Below are 17,866 nucleotides of genomic sequence, written 5' to 3'. Positions count from 1 at the left end.
ATATATATATATAATTGTTATTTATATTACAGCTCATACAATTTATCACAAAAATCTGAATTAAGATTCATCCATGTCTGGACCAAGCAGGGCTTTCCTTTTCACATATTCCTCAAACATTGTCAGATATCTGTTAATGAAAGCCTTTCTCAAATGTTCACTAGACGACACACGCTTTTGCACTGATGTATTAACTTGAGATACCTTCACCAAGTCAAACCGGGGGAAAACCCTGCAAATACAAGTATATTCTTCAAAATAAGATTGCAAGAAAATGAAAGCAAACAAGATAATACATTCAGAGAAAAAAAACATACAGCAATAAAACATTAAAGACTTAAAGTTGGGCATAACAAGTTCAGGATGTTTTAATGTATACAGAACAGCAATTATTTCTACTACATTTAGAGAACTACCACCTTATTCTTCAACAAAGAAAAGGACGGATCTTATCATTGAATATCACCATTACTATCACCTGCAATTAATTTCTATAAAGGTTAATGGTAAATCAGCCTGGTCTTTGAAGGAAAACCAAAACTGCTTTAAAATGCCCACAATAAACAATTATATATAGTGTTAAATCCAGACCCTAAAAAGGGCATGGTAATCCAATAATCAAAAGGGCACTTTACGCTGCGACAAGTTTTCATGAGGGCACTTTTTTAACGTCTAAAATTATGAATATTTTCTTTATCATGTTTATGTACTTAAATTATTATTTAATACTGAAATCATTAGTTATACAAGTATCTAAAAGAAAAAATTATAAATCTCTCAGCTTAATTCATTTAATACACACTGAGGGGGCAATTATTGCCAAAATTTAAATTCAAATTTTTTAATCAAGAAATTAATATGGTTATCAAGGTTATGCTTAAAAAGTAATAGGTGTGAATCTTTTTGTCACTTGCTCAATAAATTATTTTTAATTGGGGTATGAATTTTTTTCCTTGCTTTAATATTGTTATTTGTGTATGAGGTAAACAACAGAACAAAATTACAAAGGGGGGGGGGGCTACTTGGATAATAAATGTCGAGGGCATTCTCTTTATTTTGAAAATAATCTACCAACAAAATCAAGTGAAAACTGATCATACCAAAAAATTAAACTTGAAATAATATATAAATTGGTTAAAACTATTTTTCTGGCTTAGAAACATTGAGCCTCAGGGTGTCAAAAAGTTAGAACACAGAATCATTGAACATGTTGAAAGAAACTAACTTCATACTTTGTTGTTTCCTAGCCCATTTCACACATAATATATATTCAGTTTTTTTGGTACTGTACATTGTAAGTTGACTTAATTCATCAGCAGTTTTATTTTTCACATTTCTTCATCAACTCTGTTTTTTCTACTTTCAACTTAAAAAAAAAAACGATCCTGATTTAAAATGTGTAACATTTTAATTTACAAATTAATCTGTCTTTGACATTGGGCTAATTCTTGCATAATCAATGCAATCAAATGATATTTTCTCGTGTTACCGCTTATACCCTAACAGCCTGAGACATGTTACCTGGCCAGGTGGCTGTGTGCATTCAAGCGAGAAGTGATTTCCTGTCCTGAATTCACACCTTTGCGTGCATTGAATAAACAAAGGGGCTAATCAGCATGTACTGAATAAACAAAGCCGCTAGTCCATCTTGCCTCTGCTAGGCATATTTATTTATTTTTGCAAGGAAAAAAGGGCATGGCGCTGGAAAAAAGGGCATGGCGCCGAGAGAAAAGGGCATGGCGCCGCGCCATGCTAGATTGCTTTAGATTTAACACTAAATATATTCATTTTATGTGTTGCATTTTCAGGGGGTGGGAGGTATATTGTCTTTGTGTAATAACTAATGACCGGTATAAAGAATTCACTGTACAATGGACTCGCTATAAATATGCTTTACTGTTATGAACTTGATACTGCATAAAAATGTTTATATTACCCATGCATATCTTGATTCTTTTTGATGAAATCAGATTCCTGAAGTTTGTCCTCTGAGATGTCACCAAAAAGTGTCGTGTGAAGAATTGTCAGGCAGTCTGCCTTGTTTAGTCGCAGAGTTGTACACATATTGAGGAGAGCAAAAATCATCAATTCTCCAAACTTCTCATTGGTCAAAATCACACATTCTGTAAACAGATAAAACTTACCCATGGTAGAGGTTATAAATACTCTGGCTTTACTGTGTAACCAAAAATGTTCATGATACCCATAACATGATTTAAGAAACTTTTTCAATATTGACTGCTTGAAAACCAAATATAACCCAGTAACTCTTACTGTGCAATATAGTATCAAGTTTCATATTTTATACAGTTATCTATTTCAATGTATTGTGATATAAACATTTTCACTTTAATGAGAATTTCCCTCTATTTTTATAAACATGTAACCTAATCCTAAGAGGGGGGCACTAAATTGGCCAGTGATAGAAAAAAAAGTATACCAGATCTCAGATTTCCAAACGGACAAGTCTTTTCAACTGTAACTGGGTTTTCCAGTGCAGTATTCACATTTTCTGAACAGTCCCAGGAATTTTGTTCACTGTCTTTGGTCCATGTTAGGTCAGGTTTTAATATATTTGTAGTCTGTAGAATCTGCTTGAGTTTTTGGACTGAATAGGCAGCTACAAAACTGTAGATAATGGTGTGTACAGGAATGTGCTCTTTGATTTCCTCTGCCACAACCTGTACGTGGGATGGCAGTACACAAATAAACACCACATGGGATGTGGAAGCTAGTTTTATATTGTCATGAAAACAATCAACACCTTTATTCTGTAAGTATTCTGAAATGAAACACATCGATAATCTATCATTATTATTATTGGTTACCTATTATGTGCAAATGTTTCCTGAGTTCTGACTGGTTACTGATTTGTGCATGTAATGAAATGCTCTTGATTTAGTCAATTTAATCTTAATACTTTTGATTCATTTACTGTCCCCAGATTTCTTTGTCTGAGTAAGATTGTAATTCAAGTAAAGAACTGGGTACGTTGAGTCCAGTAATCAGCCCTGTAAAATCAGCAAAAAGTAAACACATAATATCATTATGAAAATTTGTATTAATTTTAAAGGTTTCCCTGTGTACAAAATAGGTAAAAATTTTACTCAACTCATGTGCAGGTTTGTTTATGTAACATTCAAAATCAGACTAATGTTCAGGATTATCCCCTATTGGGGCATTTTCCCTTTTCAAAGTTTATTTTGATAAGGCTGCATCCGAGTGTGTGTGTGAAACTTTGCAGAAAGAACAATTATACCCCAGTTTATAATACTGTATGAGAAAAAAAAAATGACCTTACAAAAGTGTGCCACAGTTGTTTTTTAATACAAAGAATTGTAGTTGGAGATGCTGCTTGTTTTGGAGAGGCAACATATTTTCTCCACACAAAATTGATACTTTTGTAGAAATTAATTACTCTTGAACTTTGGTACCTGGAACACTGATATCTTGAATACCATGGATATGTCAAATTGATTTGGAATTCCCAACCCTTTATTCTTTAAGTACTTTACCTTGAATATCTTGAATCCTCGGATATATTTAAGTTTTTCCCTCTGTCCCATTGAGTTCGAGATAACAAGGTTTGACTGTGTGTAATTCCAATCTGAATGTTTTACATGTATCAACTTTTAAATTCAATTCTGCATTTGGGAGGGAAGATTCATGTAGCCCTTTCTCTGTTGAATTTATCAAGTAACATTACTTGTAAATTAATGACGTAATATGTTGACATGGATAATAAAAATGATTTAGAAAGGGCACATTGTAGGCAAGTCTGTAAAAGATCTTGATAACATTTAGAGACAGGGCCGGTTTTGGTTCTAAACGTACCCAGACCTTACTGTTTATATAATGGGGAAAAAACAAACAAAAAAAAAAAAAACACTCAACAATGTTACAGTCATCATGTATCTCTTGAGACTGCATTTACCCAGTGTTTCTGGTCTTCTAGTGGATACTTTAAGGTCTTTAGGATTCACTCTGCCATATGTCAACAAGCAGTGGGCTAACTGGCTGCCAAGACGACCACATCCAATAATACCAACTTTTAATGGATCTCGTGAATCTTTGTCCTGCAAGATCTTGGCAGTCATCTTCTGAGGACTTTTCATTTGTTTCTTTATTTGCCTGAAACGATACAGAAATTATTTAAATCAAGTCCCAATAATTTTTAATATAGACACCTATACCTGTGGTTCTGAACTAGAAAATCGCCTTTATGGAATCTAATAATTAATTGTAATGTACAACAGATACAGAGAAAGGCCTGAATCATGCGACTGCTATTCTCACAATATCAGAAGTCCTGTTTGACCCACGGCCACGATTAGACTCGATCAGAACCCTGGCATTGTGAGGATGCGTGATTCAAATTTGCCAAATTCTGGTCACGTTTTTTGACAACATTATAAAAAAGTACAGAACATATTATTAAATGTAAAGACCGATGCCGAATCCACTTCACGACTACATAATAAACTTAAAAATTAGCGCACCTTGCTTCATGAAGAATATTTGCGAAAAACGTGGCCTGTGTGCACATGGTTACTACCAGTGCGTGAGATCTTTTCCTCAGGACGAGTAGTTGTCTTTCGTCATCATTCAGCGCACTTTCAAACTGTAAAGATTCTAAATTATGGGTGATATCAATTGGAGTAATTTCGACTGCAGATTTTTGAAGTCTTTTCATTAGCGCCATTTTGTATCTATGAAAGCCCACGCATGCGCTCTATTGCTTGTCCTACTAGTAAGGCGATCATAAAATGTTTCAAGTTCAAGTTTTCTTGGATTGGTATTGGTATAAGGTATATCCATGTCCGTAATAAACGCAGGATACCCTCGTAACTCAAATAATTGAGGACATCTTTACTCCTTTCAACATATTAAAAAAAAAAAAAATTATGATACTTAAAAACTCCAAGGAACTTTAAGAAAATTTGAAATCACAATTAAAATTTTAACAAATTTACCACTTTTCAACACTTTATACAACCGTTCCCCACGATGAATCAAAGTCCAGGCTTTTTGATGTCATAGACAGCTCCTTTTCAATAAAAATGGAACTCGTAAATATACTTACTTTGTCACTGGTCATTTGCAAAATCATTTTGTTAAAACATTCTGATTGCACACACACAAGTACTCTGAAGCTGAAATTAAATGATGATGAAGTTCCTGATTGACAATATCTATGTAGGTTTTGGAGACCAGGCCCCGGGGCCATAAAACTTAGACAGGCTCACTTTTGATCTCAGTCTCACTTTTTCACTATTAATTCCTTTGATAAAAGTGAGACTGAGATCAAAAGTGAGCTCTTCTAAGATTTATGGCCCCAGGACCAGGTCTTCCAACAATCTGTTGGAATTCCCATGGGTACCAATTGCGCCCCGTTATATCAGACCTATTTTTGTATTCATATGAAAAAGAATTTATTCAAAAACTTCCACATGAGAACTTCTAAGAAAACACTTGCTGTGGCCTTCAACTCGACATCTATTATAGATATATCGACGGCGCAAGTTAATTAACAATGGAGAGTACCTCCATTGACACCTTTTAAATTAAGCCTTTGACGAAGACAAAGTCTCTTAAAATGTTTTTCATTACTTTGATTGTGGTAAGCAAATAATTAATGGAGATGTTTTTCTCAGTGTGGACTGAAAAGAGCAAGGAACTGACCCCTTCCCTTTTCATTACTACTGAGCTTTTTTTTTCTCTAACTAGAATCTCAAAACTCATCCCCACAATGTCAGGGGTCCCGAGTCCACACTGGTTGTGGGACATCCCTTAGCAAAAACAAATGCTATATTTGCATTGATTTTTGATTTTATTTGTCTTGAAAATACATTGAACATTGGTTATGCATTTATTTTTGATTGAATCCAATTCAAAAATCTTCAGACCATTGATTTTGGAATGATTGAAATTTGATTTTTTAAATAAATGTTGTTTCAATGCATTTATTTTGCATTTATTTTGAATTTATATGATGTCATACCAATAACAAATTACACATGAATTGATCTCTTTGGTAAATCCATGATTGAATTTGTATTTATTTTCTGAAGCATTGATTCAGAAATAAATGGTAGCTTTATCAGCTGTGTATATTGCTGGTTATATTAGTGCTGACAAGCTGTAAATATATCCAGGGAGAGGCTGATAAAAATCACGTGATTACTCTACGTCACTTTATCAGCCATTTCAAATTCTGCTGGCGCTGCATCCAGACAAGCTAGAAGCCATGATGTACTTTGATGGAAATGATCAACATTTTGTTGTGTTCTTCCCTGTGGACTAAACTATTCAAATTATGGCAAAAAGTTGTGTAGAATCTAAGAATGATGAAGACAGCTAGTGTTGTTTTGTGACAGCTAGACAAGTGATATTGAAGGTGATGAAAAGATGGTGCTGTTGAAGTAGATGCCATACAAATAATGGATACATTACATGGAAGTTTGTAATTCATTTACTTGAATTTATAACTGTACTGGTGAATTTTTCAGATAAGTATTCAAAATTTTGGTAAAGATACATGTGATGGATTATTAGTAATAATGTTTGCATTGAGCATGATGCTGGATATTGTTTGTTACCATATGTATTTATTCTATGTTACTTCTCAAGTTTCATAACATCACTTAAATGTTTTAATATGTATTACTTTAACATTTTTCTGTGATGTCACAATAATGCTAAGTGACATCAAATAAATGCTTCATACTGTATTTCATTTGTTTTGCATTGATTTTGCATTTTTCCGTGATGTCAGATTAATCCTTCATCTCATTTACATATTTCGCAAAAATCCAGCCATTTTCAATCAAAAGTCAATCCAAAATAAATCAAAATCCAATGTTCAATGCTATTTCAATGCTTTTTTCCCATACAATTTAGCAAGGAGGCACAGTTGATTTCTTTGCAAATCAAAAAACAATGAAAATCCAATGCTCAGAAAACAACTACAAAATAAATCAAAATTCAATCAATTTGATTTTGCTAAGGGATCTGACATTGTGAAGATGCTCAAAACTTTGTTTAGCAAAGGTAATTTTTGGCTAAATATTACAGAACCCTAGGTCCCAATTTTCCCACAATCTTAGAATTGGTATACATTTGAAAACCAATGCTAATGTAGTGGTATGCTAATTTAGTAGTATGCCCACTCAATAATGTCTAATGACCTTGTTTTAATCTTTAAACAATCTTTGAAAATTTTGAGTTGCTTTGATCAAAAGTAAAAGACTGTCTCTAATTCTTGCGACTTCCAGACCAGACAAGGATTTTCTTTTATGCCATGGCTTTGGTATTATACTGAAATATTGATGTATTTGCAGGCACGTAGCCTCATTTTTCAAAGGGGGAATGCAGCCAGAAAAAATAGAAAATATACCTGAAAAAGTCTTGACAAAGAAAGAAAACACTACTTGGGGTGGGGTGGGGGGGGGGGGGGGTCTGTCACGTTCCAGTTTCCCACTTCCCACAAATGAAAATTTTTTACTGGCATTACATTATACCTCCCCCCCCCCCCCCTTCTCTACATTAATGTGTGTTGATTTGACAGACTGTGACAAAAAGTGGAGGCCAACCAACATGTAAATGAGAAAATTACTTTTGAACCCGCACCCCCAGCTGTATCATAAAAACAAAGATGTGTAAAGCATCCTACCAAGAGTTTCTTTACTAGTAATCACTTATCAATGGTGTTGCTTAAATTTGAACAAATGATTATGAAAAAAGTTGTAAATGAAACTCACAATAATAAAAAGTTTTACAGTCTATAACAGACCTGTATTTATTTTCAATTTCACAAATTTTTCAATGTACACAACATTTTGTCTAGCTCACTAATCAGAGCTTACTTAACAGCACTAGTTGTTCATCAGTAAAAGTCAAAAGAAACTATTCATGGATCCCAACAAGGCACTGCTGTTACACGAACGTCAGGAATGAATAAAGAGATGACCTATTTCCGTGACCTTGTGCTTCTTCTGGGCCTAGCCTCGGATGAACTAGATTCTGATGACTTAGATCGACTCGTCTTTGGTGGATGATCTCCTGTAGAATCTTGTGACTACAAAGAAACACAATGTCCAGTTAACATTATTAGATTAAACTGTGATAGTGATATGAAATATTTAATGAAAAGCTTTCTATGATTTGATCTTATCCAAACAGAATAAAAGTTTTGAAGTTTCTCTCCTATGTAGAAAAGATGCAAAATTTGCATATTCTCATCTTTTTTGACAAGATACAAGATAAGGAGATTTCTGTTTTAACCTCGTCAAGATACATGTGTTGCATGTGTCTATCTCACCCAGACAAAATACATCTTAAGGATTTTTCTGTCTCATCCAGACAAGATAGAAGTTTAGAATGCATTTCCTCTTGTGAGTCATTATTAACTAAAGAGTGGGATGTTGTTAGATGTCAGAGATTTGGAACATCTAATTTTAATTAGATTGCTGAGTGAGCTTCCAGTTCCCTTTGGGAGTCATTATTAACTACTGAGTGAGCTACCAGCTCCATTTGTGAGTCATTATTAACTACTGAGTGAGCTACCTGTTCCCCTGGTGAGTCATTATTAACTACTGAGTGAGCTACCAGCTCCATTTGTGAGTCATTATTAACTACTGAGTGAGCTATCTGTTCCCCTTGCGAGTCATTATTAACTACTGAGTGAGCTATCTGTTCCCCTTGTGAGTCATTATTAACTACTGAGTGAGCTATCTGTTCCCCTTGTGAGTCATTATTAACTACTGAGTGAGCTATCTGTTCCCCTTGTGAGTCATTATTGAATACTGAGTGAGCTACCTGATCCCCTTGTGAGTCATTATTAACTACTGAGTGAGCTACCAGCTCCATTTGTGAGTCATTATTAACTACTGAGTGAGCTACCTGATCCCCTTGTGAGTCATTATTAACTACTGAGTGAGCTACCTGTTCCGATTGTGAGTCTCATTATTAACTACTGAGTGAGCTATCTGTTCCCCTTGTGAGTCATTATTAACTACTGAGTGAGCTACCTGATTCCCTTGTGAGTCATTATTAACTACTGAGTGAGCTATCTGTTCCTCTTGTGAGTCGTTATTAACTACTGAACAAGCTACCTGATCCCCTTGTGAGTCATTATTAACTACTGAGTGAGCTACCAGCTCCATTTGTGAGTCATTATTAACTACTGAGTGAGCTATCTGTTCCCCTTGTGAGTCATTATTAACTACTGAGTGAGCTACCTGTTCCCCTTGTGAGTCATTATTAACTACTGAGTGAGCTACCTGATTCCCTTGTGAGTCATTATTAACTACTGAGTGAGCTATCTGTTCCCCTTGTGAGTCATTATTAACTACTGAACAAGCTACCTGATCCCCTTGTGAGTCATTATTAACTACTGAGTGAGCTATCTGTTCCCCTTCTGAGTCATTATTAACTACTGAGTGAGCTACCTGATCCCCTTGTGAGTCATTATTAACTGAGTGAGCTACCTGTTCCCCTGGTGAGTCATTATTAACTACTGAGTGAGCTATCTGTTCCCCTTGTGAGTCGTTATTAACTACTGAGTGAGCTACCTGTTCCCCTGGTGAGTCATTATTAACTACTGAGTGAGCTACCTGATCCCCTTGTGAGTCATTATTAACTACTGAGTGAGCTACCTTATCCCCTTTGTGAGTCATTATTAACTACTGAGTGAGCTATCTGTTCCCCTTCTGAGTCATTATTAACTACTGAGTGAGCTACCTGATCCCCTTGTGAGTCATTATTAATTGAGTGAGCTACCTGTTCCCCTTGTGAGTCATTATTAACTACTGAGTGAGCTATCTGTTCCCCTTGTGAGTCGTTATTAACTACTGAGTGAGCTACCTGTTCCCCTTGTGAGTCATTATTAACTACTGAGTGAGCTACCTGTTCCCCTTGTGAGTCATTATTAACTACTGAGTGAGCTACCTTATCCCCTTTGTGAGTCATTATTAACTACTGAGTGAGCTACTTGATCCCCTTGTGAGTCATTATTAACTACTGAGTAAGCTACCTGCTCCCCTTGTGAGTCATTATTAACAGACGTGTCCATGGTTTCCTCAGCAATAGCGAGGGCATTCTCTGGAGAGTCAGCTTCCTCCATCTCAGTCTCGGCTCTATCCTACAGAGAGATAGCAGGATACATTATCATGCGGCGAGATTACGAGATACACTATCCTACAGACAGATATAGTGAAATACACTATCCTACAGAGAGATAGCAGGATACATTATCATGTAGCGAGATTACGAGCTACATTATCCTACAGACAGATATAATGAAATACACTATCCTACAGAGAGATAGCAGGATACATTATCATGTAGCGAGATTACGAGATACATTATCCTACAGACAGATATAATGAAATACACTATCCTACAGAGAGATAGCAGGATACATTATCATGTAGCGAGATTACGAGATACACTATCCTACAGACAGATGTAATGAAATACACTATCCTACAGAGAGATAGCAGGATACATTATCATGTGGCGAGATTACGAGATACACTATCCTACAGACAGATATAATGAAATACACAATCCTACAGAGAGATAGCAGGATATATTATCATGTAGCGAGATTACGAGATACACTATCCTACAGACAGATATAATGAAATACACTATCCTACAGAGAGATAGTAGGATACATTATCATGTAGCGAGATTACGAGATACACTATCCTACAGACAGATATAATGAAATACACTATCCTACAGAGAGATAAACGGATACATTTCATCTTACAGAGATACTAATGGGATACATGTACATTGTCTTAAAGAGAGATAATGTGTCACACTTTTTAATAGGGAGATAATGACATACATTATCTTACAGAGAGATGAGATACATTATCTTACAGAGAGATAAGATACATTATCTTACAGAGAGATGAGATACATTATCTTACAGAGAGATGAGATACATTATCTTACAGAGAGATGAGATACATGTACATCATCTTACAAAGAGATGAGATACATTATCTTACAGAGAGATGAGATACATTATCTTACAGAGAGATGAGATACATTATCTTACAGAGAGATGAGATACATCATCTTACAGAGAGATGAGATACATTATCTTACAGAGAGATGAGATACATTATCTTACAGAGAGATGAGATACATTATCTTACAGAGAGATGAGATACATTATCTTACAGAGAGATGAGATACATTATCTTACAGAGAGATGAGATACATTATCTTACAGAGAGATGAGATACATTATCTTACAGAGAGATGAGATACATTATCTTACAGAGAGATGAGATACATTATCTAACAGAGAGATGAGATACATTATCTTACAGAGAGATGAGATACATGTACATCATCTTACAGAGAGATGAGATACATTATCTTACAGAGAGATGAGATACATTATCTTACAGAGAGATGAGATACACAATTGTACAGAGATAATGAGATACATTACATCAAAGTTCAGGAAAACTATCCCCCCTCCCCCTGTTGACCTAAAATGAAGGCACAGTTGCCCATTACTTAATGCCCAGCTGCCCCTAAAGTTGAACTATCTACCCACCTCTGTTGACCTCTTTGATTTCCTCCTGGCTGGCATCTCTTTTCTGTCTTTCTCTGGTGAATCTCTGGCCCCTGATTCCTGTGGCTCTCTGTTTTCAGTTGCTTGTCTAGCAATTTCTTCAGGATCAGGGGGCTCTTGCTTCACCTTATGCAAATGAACATATTTACTACTTAGTTTTATGATATACATGCAATTAAGAACACATCCCCCCCCATTTTTTATCTTCAGAATACTTTAGCTTACATACTTGCCAATTATTCCTCTGTCATTTAAAACTTTGCAACACAGACTGTTAATACAACTTTATACTGTCTAATAAACTGATAGGAATAGTGTTACAATGTATCTGAATCATGAAGAATAAACGTTATTTTAATGTCCAACAAATTTTGATTGACTGCATTATTCAACTCACTTGAACCAAGTTTGATCCTATGGTCTGAATTGACTGAACACTTTGTATAGACTGGGTCTCCATAGGTACTACAGTATTCTCAATCTTCACTGTGGTAACCTGTGGTGCTAGAACTGTGGGGGTGAAGGGGACGGGGGTAGGTGGTGCCACCTCAGCCTGGGGTGTAATGGGGGTCACCTCTGGGGGATTCTCCAAGACAGCTAACACTGATTTGGGCAGGTGAGCTTTCTGAAATTATCCCATACAATATAAGTTTGATATTTTCAAACTGGTGAAAAGACTTTTAATGCATATTAAAAGACTAGTCACGAGATACATCAATAAAAAAAAACCTGGTTTGGAGCGAATGAGTTGACATGGTTTAGTAGCGGTTCTCTGAGGTCTGGGCAACTCTCAAATACACTCTTTAACTGAGGAGCTTTTAACTGCAGTAAAACAGCAAAGGACTGAGGCTTCATCTTCTGACAACATCGAATAAAACCTTCCCAGACCTTCTTATTCTTCCAGACCTACAGACAAGAACAGACATAAGATTCATTACTATCCGCTGTAAATTTCAAATAAAAAAAGCCCTGGACAGAAAAACTGGAGATGCTGCAACATTTCCATTGCAAAAAGGAAATCCTATTAAAGTGGACATCTTTGTCTGGTTTCAGCACACTGAATTTGTCTTACTTAATGTCTTCTTTGTTTTACACTTTTATAAATCGAACATACTTTATAAGCAATGATTACTTAAATCTTGTTGAAAAATTCCTCTGTCCCCAAATACCTAATGCTTAGAAATACAGAAATAATACATTTTGTTTCAAATTAAAACCTTAGTTTTTGTCCTGTTCCTGTGAAAACTGCAAAAGGTACAGACACATGATGGAAGCAAAAAAGGATTCTCATCTTTGCTCTATGTTTAGAGACAAAATTAAATGTATGTTCTTAGAAGTATGGTAAAACTTAATGAAATAATGCATGATCAGGAGAGGATTTGATTGTTACCTCTTTAGCAATGTATGTTCTTAGAAGTATGGTAAAACTTAATGAAATAATGCATGATCAGGAGAGGATTTGATTGTTACCTCTTTAGCAATGTATGTTCTTAGAAGTATGGTAAAACTTAATGAAATAATGCATGATCAGGAGAGGATTTGATTGTTACCTCTTTAGCAATGAGCCTCTGAAGGATATTGAGAATAAATCCCATCAGTCTGGGATACATAGACAGGGACTGTAGAACCGTCCTCATAAACAGTGTAGGGAGGGGGTCTTGTTCCATTAAGGTCTTCATCACTACTGCCAGAACCTCCTGAGTGTAAATGTTCTTCTCACTGAAGCACAGGTTTGTAGCTGGAAAAAAAAAAAAACATGAATGCACTTGAAAGTTAGGCAGAAAGGGGGGGGGGGGGGATGGATGGGGGTAACTTCATCTGTTTTGGGCAGATCAGATAATACATTGTAATTTGTAATGTTTAATTTTCATCTTAATTCAAATACAATTGAACTTCAGTATCTTGAACATAGATATGTTGAATACCATGAATATGCCAAAGTGAATGGGAAGTCCCAAACAAATATTTTTATGCATTTTAACCTCAACATCTCAAACCCTTGGATATCTTCTCAAAGCTTTTCTCTGTCCCATAGAGTTCCTGATATTAAGGTTTTACTGCATTTACTTTATGACATCATAACAATTTTTTTTTGCTTTAGATATTATATTACTGTTTGAAAAGTATTTTGTCTAAAATATCTTTGAATAATTTTCTTTGTATAATTTCTACTTATGTTGAATAAATTTGACAACAGGAAGTTCAAAATAACAGGAAGTTCAGCACACCCTTAATAATGGTCTTTATGTCACACTTGGCTGGGTCTCACCTTTAATGATGGTCTTCATGTCACACTTGGCTGGGTCTATGTTGTGTAGTGCTATTAACAGATCCACAGGAGTAAGGGGAGAGGTGTAGTTAGCGTCGCTATGGCCACCAAGAAGACGGTTAAACACCTCCTTCACAACAATGGGGTTTAACTTGATTAGTTTGGGCAGGGCTTGTATCACTTCATCCTGAATTAAAAACACAAAATATTCTCTTAATGATATGCTATGATAAAATTCGAAACTTTTTCCTTGAAAAAAAAAATATGATGGTTAGTCAATGTCTATATTAAAAACATCTCATCTTTAAGAAATTATTCTTGACTCAATCAGGTACTGTAGATCACCTTGGTGTTTATATGGGAGACAAATTTCACAAGTTAAATTATTGTTGTTTATATTATAATCTGTAGTAATACGAATATACAAGGGACTAAAATTTTTGTGAACTGTCTGTCACAAGTTATTGTGCCAAAATAAAGTCTTGTGAATAAAAAGTGATTTACACTGTGTTCTTCACTTTAAATGAATTGTTTCAAAAAAAAACATCAGTAAAGTGATTTTCTCTTTACCTTGGAAAGTCCGGTGAGAACTGGGATAAGGAATCTGACATCAGGGACACGTTTGTGATAAAGATCACGGACTCTCTCCACCAATTCAGGTGATGGTGAGGCTGAAATACAGGTAAGCTATTAGCATTCACATCTGTAGTCATGAGGCTCCCAGGGGTAAGTTTTGTTCACCAGACATGGGTATCATTTGCCATTTTAATTATACTTTGTTGGAAAGGCCTCTTGCATCCTCCGGGGCATTGAGAGGATATATTAGTAGTTGGAAAGGATCTGATTTTATCTTTGTCTGTTAGAATGTGTTTTTATCACACCTTTGCCTGGGTAGGTTTTATCATACCTTGTTTTTATCACACCTTTGTCTGGATAGGTTTTATCATACCTTTATCTGGATAGGTTTTATCATACCTTGTTTTTATCACACCTTTATCTGGATAGGTTTTATCATACCTTTATCTGGATAGGTTTTATCATACCTTGTTTTTATCACACCTTTATCTGGATAGGTTTTATCATACCTTAATCTGGATAGGTTTTATCATACCTTGTTTTTATCACACCTTTGTCTGGATAGGTTTTATCATACCTTGTTTTTATCACACCTTTATCTGGATAGGTTTTATCATACCTTGTTTTTATCACACCTTTGTCTGTATAAGTTTTATCATACCTTTATCTGTTAGGATGTGTATGACTCTAGTGACCAAGGTTTCAGCTCCCTTTGGACAACTTTCCACTAATGTTAACAGCTCAGGGGATTTCATTCCCATACCTTTCACCTAAATAAAGAAGCTCAAAAATTAAACTATGTCACAAAAACTTTTAAAGTTTTCAATATTCTTCCATTTTCTATAAATATTTTTTTCTAATTTCTAACCTATCAAGACATTTTTATATAAAATTCACTTCATACAATTCTACATATACTTGAGCCTGAGGATGGCTACACAATATTTATGGGATAATCCACAGACCTGTGGATGATTACTCTATTTTGTGCATTCCTGGGCAAATGGATGATTTGTGGGTACACATTGACTATAATTAACCCACTCTCCTGCATCTTGAGGATGATTCTTCTATACTTCTGTGATTCTCAGAAGCGAGTGGATGATTATACTAGTCTTATGGGATTCTCCAGTGTCCTGAGGAGGATTATACTTATGGGATTCTCCAGTGCCCTGAGAAAGATTTTACTTATGGGATTCTCCAGTGTCCTGAGGAGGATTTTACTTACGGGATTCTCCAGTGCCCTGAGGATGATCCTCTTGATATCAGCTCCGGCAGATGTATACACCATGGCTAACCTAAAACCAGAAAAATATTCCACTCTCTCATATCCGAATATTAAATTGTCAATTCATTTTATCCAAATTATTAAATTAAAAAAAATCTAATTAAAATACATATATTACTAAAGAGTTCAGTCATAAAAGAAAGCTAAAGATGCTCTTGCATGCCCTGACCACGACCTTGTCAAGGACCTACAATATTAATATGCCAATAATCACAAAGGTTATGCTTACTGATGGATTAGCTTATGGTTGCTAGGCAACAAACCCAGGTAAAGGTATAAACACATCTTAATGGTGTCTTCTGTCCATGTTTGTAATGCAGGGTCATCTATATTGTATTAAAGATTCATTTAAATATATTCTAGGACATTAAACTCAATATCAAAAAATCCATTCTATCTTATCTATATGTTGACCCATATCAGTTTTTTTTATGTTTGATATTGTAAAACAAAGCAGAATATTCATATTGTTTTAATTCAATCATATCCACCATGGAAAGCAATTACAAATATCATTTACTGTAATGAATACACAAATGTCACAGTTTTAATGCTACTGTCAATAACATGTATTCATAACTTATTGTAACTTTACAATTATACCACTTATATGTATCAATTTTCAAACATGCTTTTTGGTGCAGAATTAAATACTTACTTTTACTTTTTCCTAACATTTCTGTTGGTGGTTTTGTTAAAAGGAGATTCTTTAACATCTTTGTGGCATATTGCTGAAAAAAAATGTGTGCATTATAAATCAAAACTGGCAGAATTCTGAAAACTATGCATTAAATTTTATTTGCTTGTTAACTCCATAAACCATTCTGAACATATATTTTAAAAGACCTGCCCTTGTAGTAAGGAAAATTAAGCTTATAAAAAGTTCTAAACTTAGAGATGATATCATTGAAATATTTTTATTCCTCAAAGAATAAACTTAATCATAAACCTTGCATATGGTCTTCTGTGCTACAAGTTGACAGTGGTATTTATTTAGAATATGAAGTGGAAACTGCTCCTATTATGTATGGCTTAAGGGGACCCTTGGCTTGACTTTGATTACTGACCTCTGTGTAGCGCTTAGCACCTGATGTTAGAATGGGGTTTGATTTGAATATTGACCTCAATGTAGAGCCATGTGATCCAGGGTCATTTTGAATACTGACCTTGATGTAGGGCCAAATGTGACCTGGGCGTGACTGATTATTGATCTCAATGAAGAACATGATGTAAGCCTGGGATTGGCTTCGAATGCTAACTTTGATGTAGGGCCTGAAGTGACCCTGGGAGAATTTGAATTCTGACCTCGATGTAGGGCCTAATGTGACCCTGGGAGAGGATTTGAATACTGACCTCGATGTACGGTCTGATGTGACCCTTTTCATACAGCTGTTTACTACAGTGGATGGCAGTGGCCCTCACTTCTGGCATGTCGTGGTGACAGGACATCAGCAAGACCTCAAGGTATCTCAATCTGTGGGCGGGTCGGGTCAAAATCAGCTGACGAAGAGTGTTAATCCCACTCACCACTCGATCCTTCAACAAGCAGATGTGTGTAAATGAAAAAATAATATTAATACATATACTTATTGTGTAAATTGATGCAATTTTACAGTTATGAAATTTTTCAAGGATGTAAACTTAAAGCTGAAAAATTATAAAAATCATCTGTAAAGAAAACATGTACCAGAAACATTGTGTAACAAAGAGCAATTGTCCACGTAGTATCTGGTACTACTCATGAACCTTTAATTCAATTTACAGCAAACCTCTCAAGATATACAGATTTTTTTCATTTTATTTTAATTCCTGATTCATTCTTTCTAAAATATTTTATTATAATGTTTTATTTGGAGAAAAATATAATTTTGTTATTTATAATACAATATAAGCATGCTCTATTAAGATAATAGACAATAGTTTATTAATGCTTATAAATATTTTTAGAACTCTTTATTCTATAAGTACCTTGTCCATGCAGTACTTCTATATGTATAAGTACCTTGTCCATGCAGTATTAAGTTCTATATGTCTAAGTACCTTGTCCATGCAGTATTAAGTTCTATATGTATAATGAAGTATCTTGTCCATGCAGTATTTCCATATGTTTAAGTATTAAGTTCTGTATGTG

General features: G+C 35.0%; 2 protein-coding genes across 5 annotated transcripts in view; both read right to left on the bottom strand.

The window, feature by feature from the left end:
- Positions 1-16: 16 nt before the first annotated feature.
- Positions 17-4,741, bottom strand: LOC133181589 (NADP-dependent oxidoreductase domain-containing protein 1-like). The gene is made up of 5 exons (XM_061316122.1): positions 4,500-4,741; positions 3,935-4,131; positions 2,441-2,782; positions 1,937-2,123; positions 17-232 (listed from the first exon to the last, which is right to left on the bottom strand). Exons 1-5 carry the CDS (start codon positions 4,700-4,702, stop codon positions 61-63), a joined length of 1,101 nt encoding a protein of 366 aa, XP_061172106.1. The 5' UTR covers positions 4,703-4,741; the 3' UTR covers positions 17-60.
- A 3,026-nt stretch (positions 4,742-7,767) lies between these two features.
- Positions 7,768-17,866, bottom strand: part of LOC133181588 (symplekin-like) — a 26,872-nt gene continuing 16,773 nt past the window's right edge. For all 4 annotated transcript variants that reach the window (XM_061316117.1, XM_061316118.1, XM_061316121.1 and 1 more), the window contains 13 exons: positions 17,089-17,271; positions 16,394-16,466; positions 15,965-16,061; positions 15,676-15,745; positions 15,109-15,217; positions 14,442-14,542; positions 13,872-14,058; positions 13,153-13,340; positions 12,332-12,508; positions 12,000-12,227; positions 11,585-11,728; positions 10,034-10,141; positions 7,768-8,077 (listed from right to left, as the gene is read on the bottom strand). In XM_061316117.1, the coding sequence (XP_061172101.1) occupies positions 7,970-8,077; positions 10,034-10,141; positions 11,585-11,728; positions 12,000-12,227; positions 12,332-12,508; positions 13,153-13,340; positions 13,872-14,058; positions 14,442-14,542; positions 15,109-15,217; positions 15,676-15,745; positions 15,965-16,061; positions 16,394-16,466; positions 17,089-17,271 (1,773 nt within the window). In that variant the 3' untranslated portion in view covers positions 7,768-7,969. The remainder of the gene's footprint in view (positions 8,078-10,033; positions 10,142-11,584; positions 11,729-11,999; positions 12,228-12,331; positions 12,509-13,152; positions 13,341-13,871; positions 14,059-14,441; positions 14,543-15,108; positions 15,218-15,675; positions 15,746-15,964; positions 16,062-16,393; positions 16,467-17,088; positions 17,272-17,866) is intronic.

The sequence above is a fragment of the Saccostrea echinata genome, unplaced genomic scaffold (genome assembly GCF_033153115.1).
Source record: "Saccostrea echinata isolate AGI-Se365-2 ecotype Australia unplaced genomic scaffold, CSIRO_AGI_Sech_v1 ptg000009l, whole genome shotgun sequence".
NCBI lineage: Eukaryota > Metazoa > Mollusca > Bivalvia > Ostreida > Ostreidae > Saccostrea > Saccostrea echinata.
This window is presented reverse-complemented; position numbering and strand designations above follow the sequence as displayed.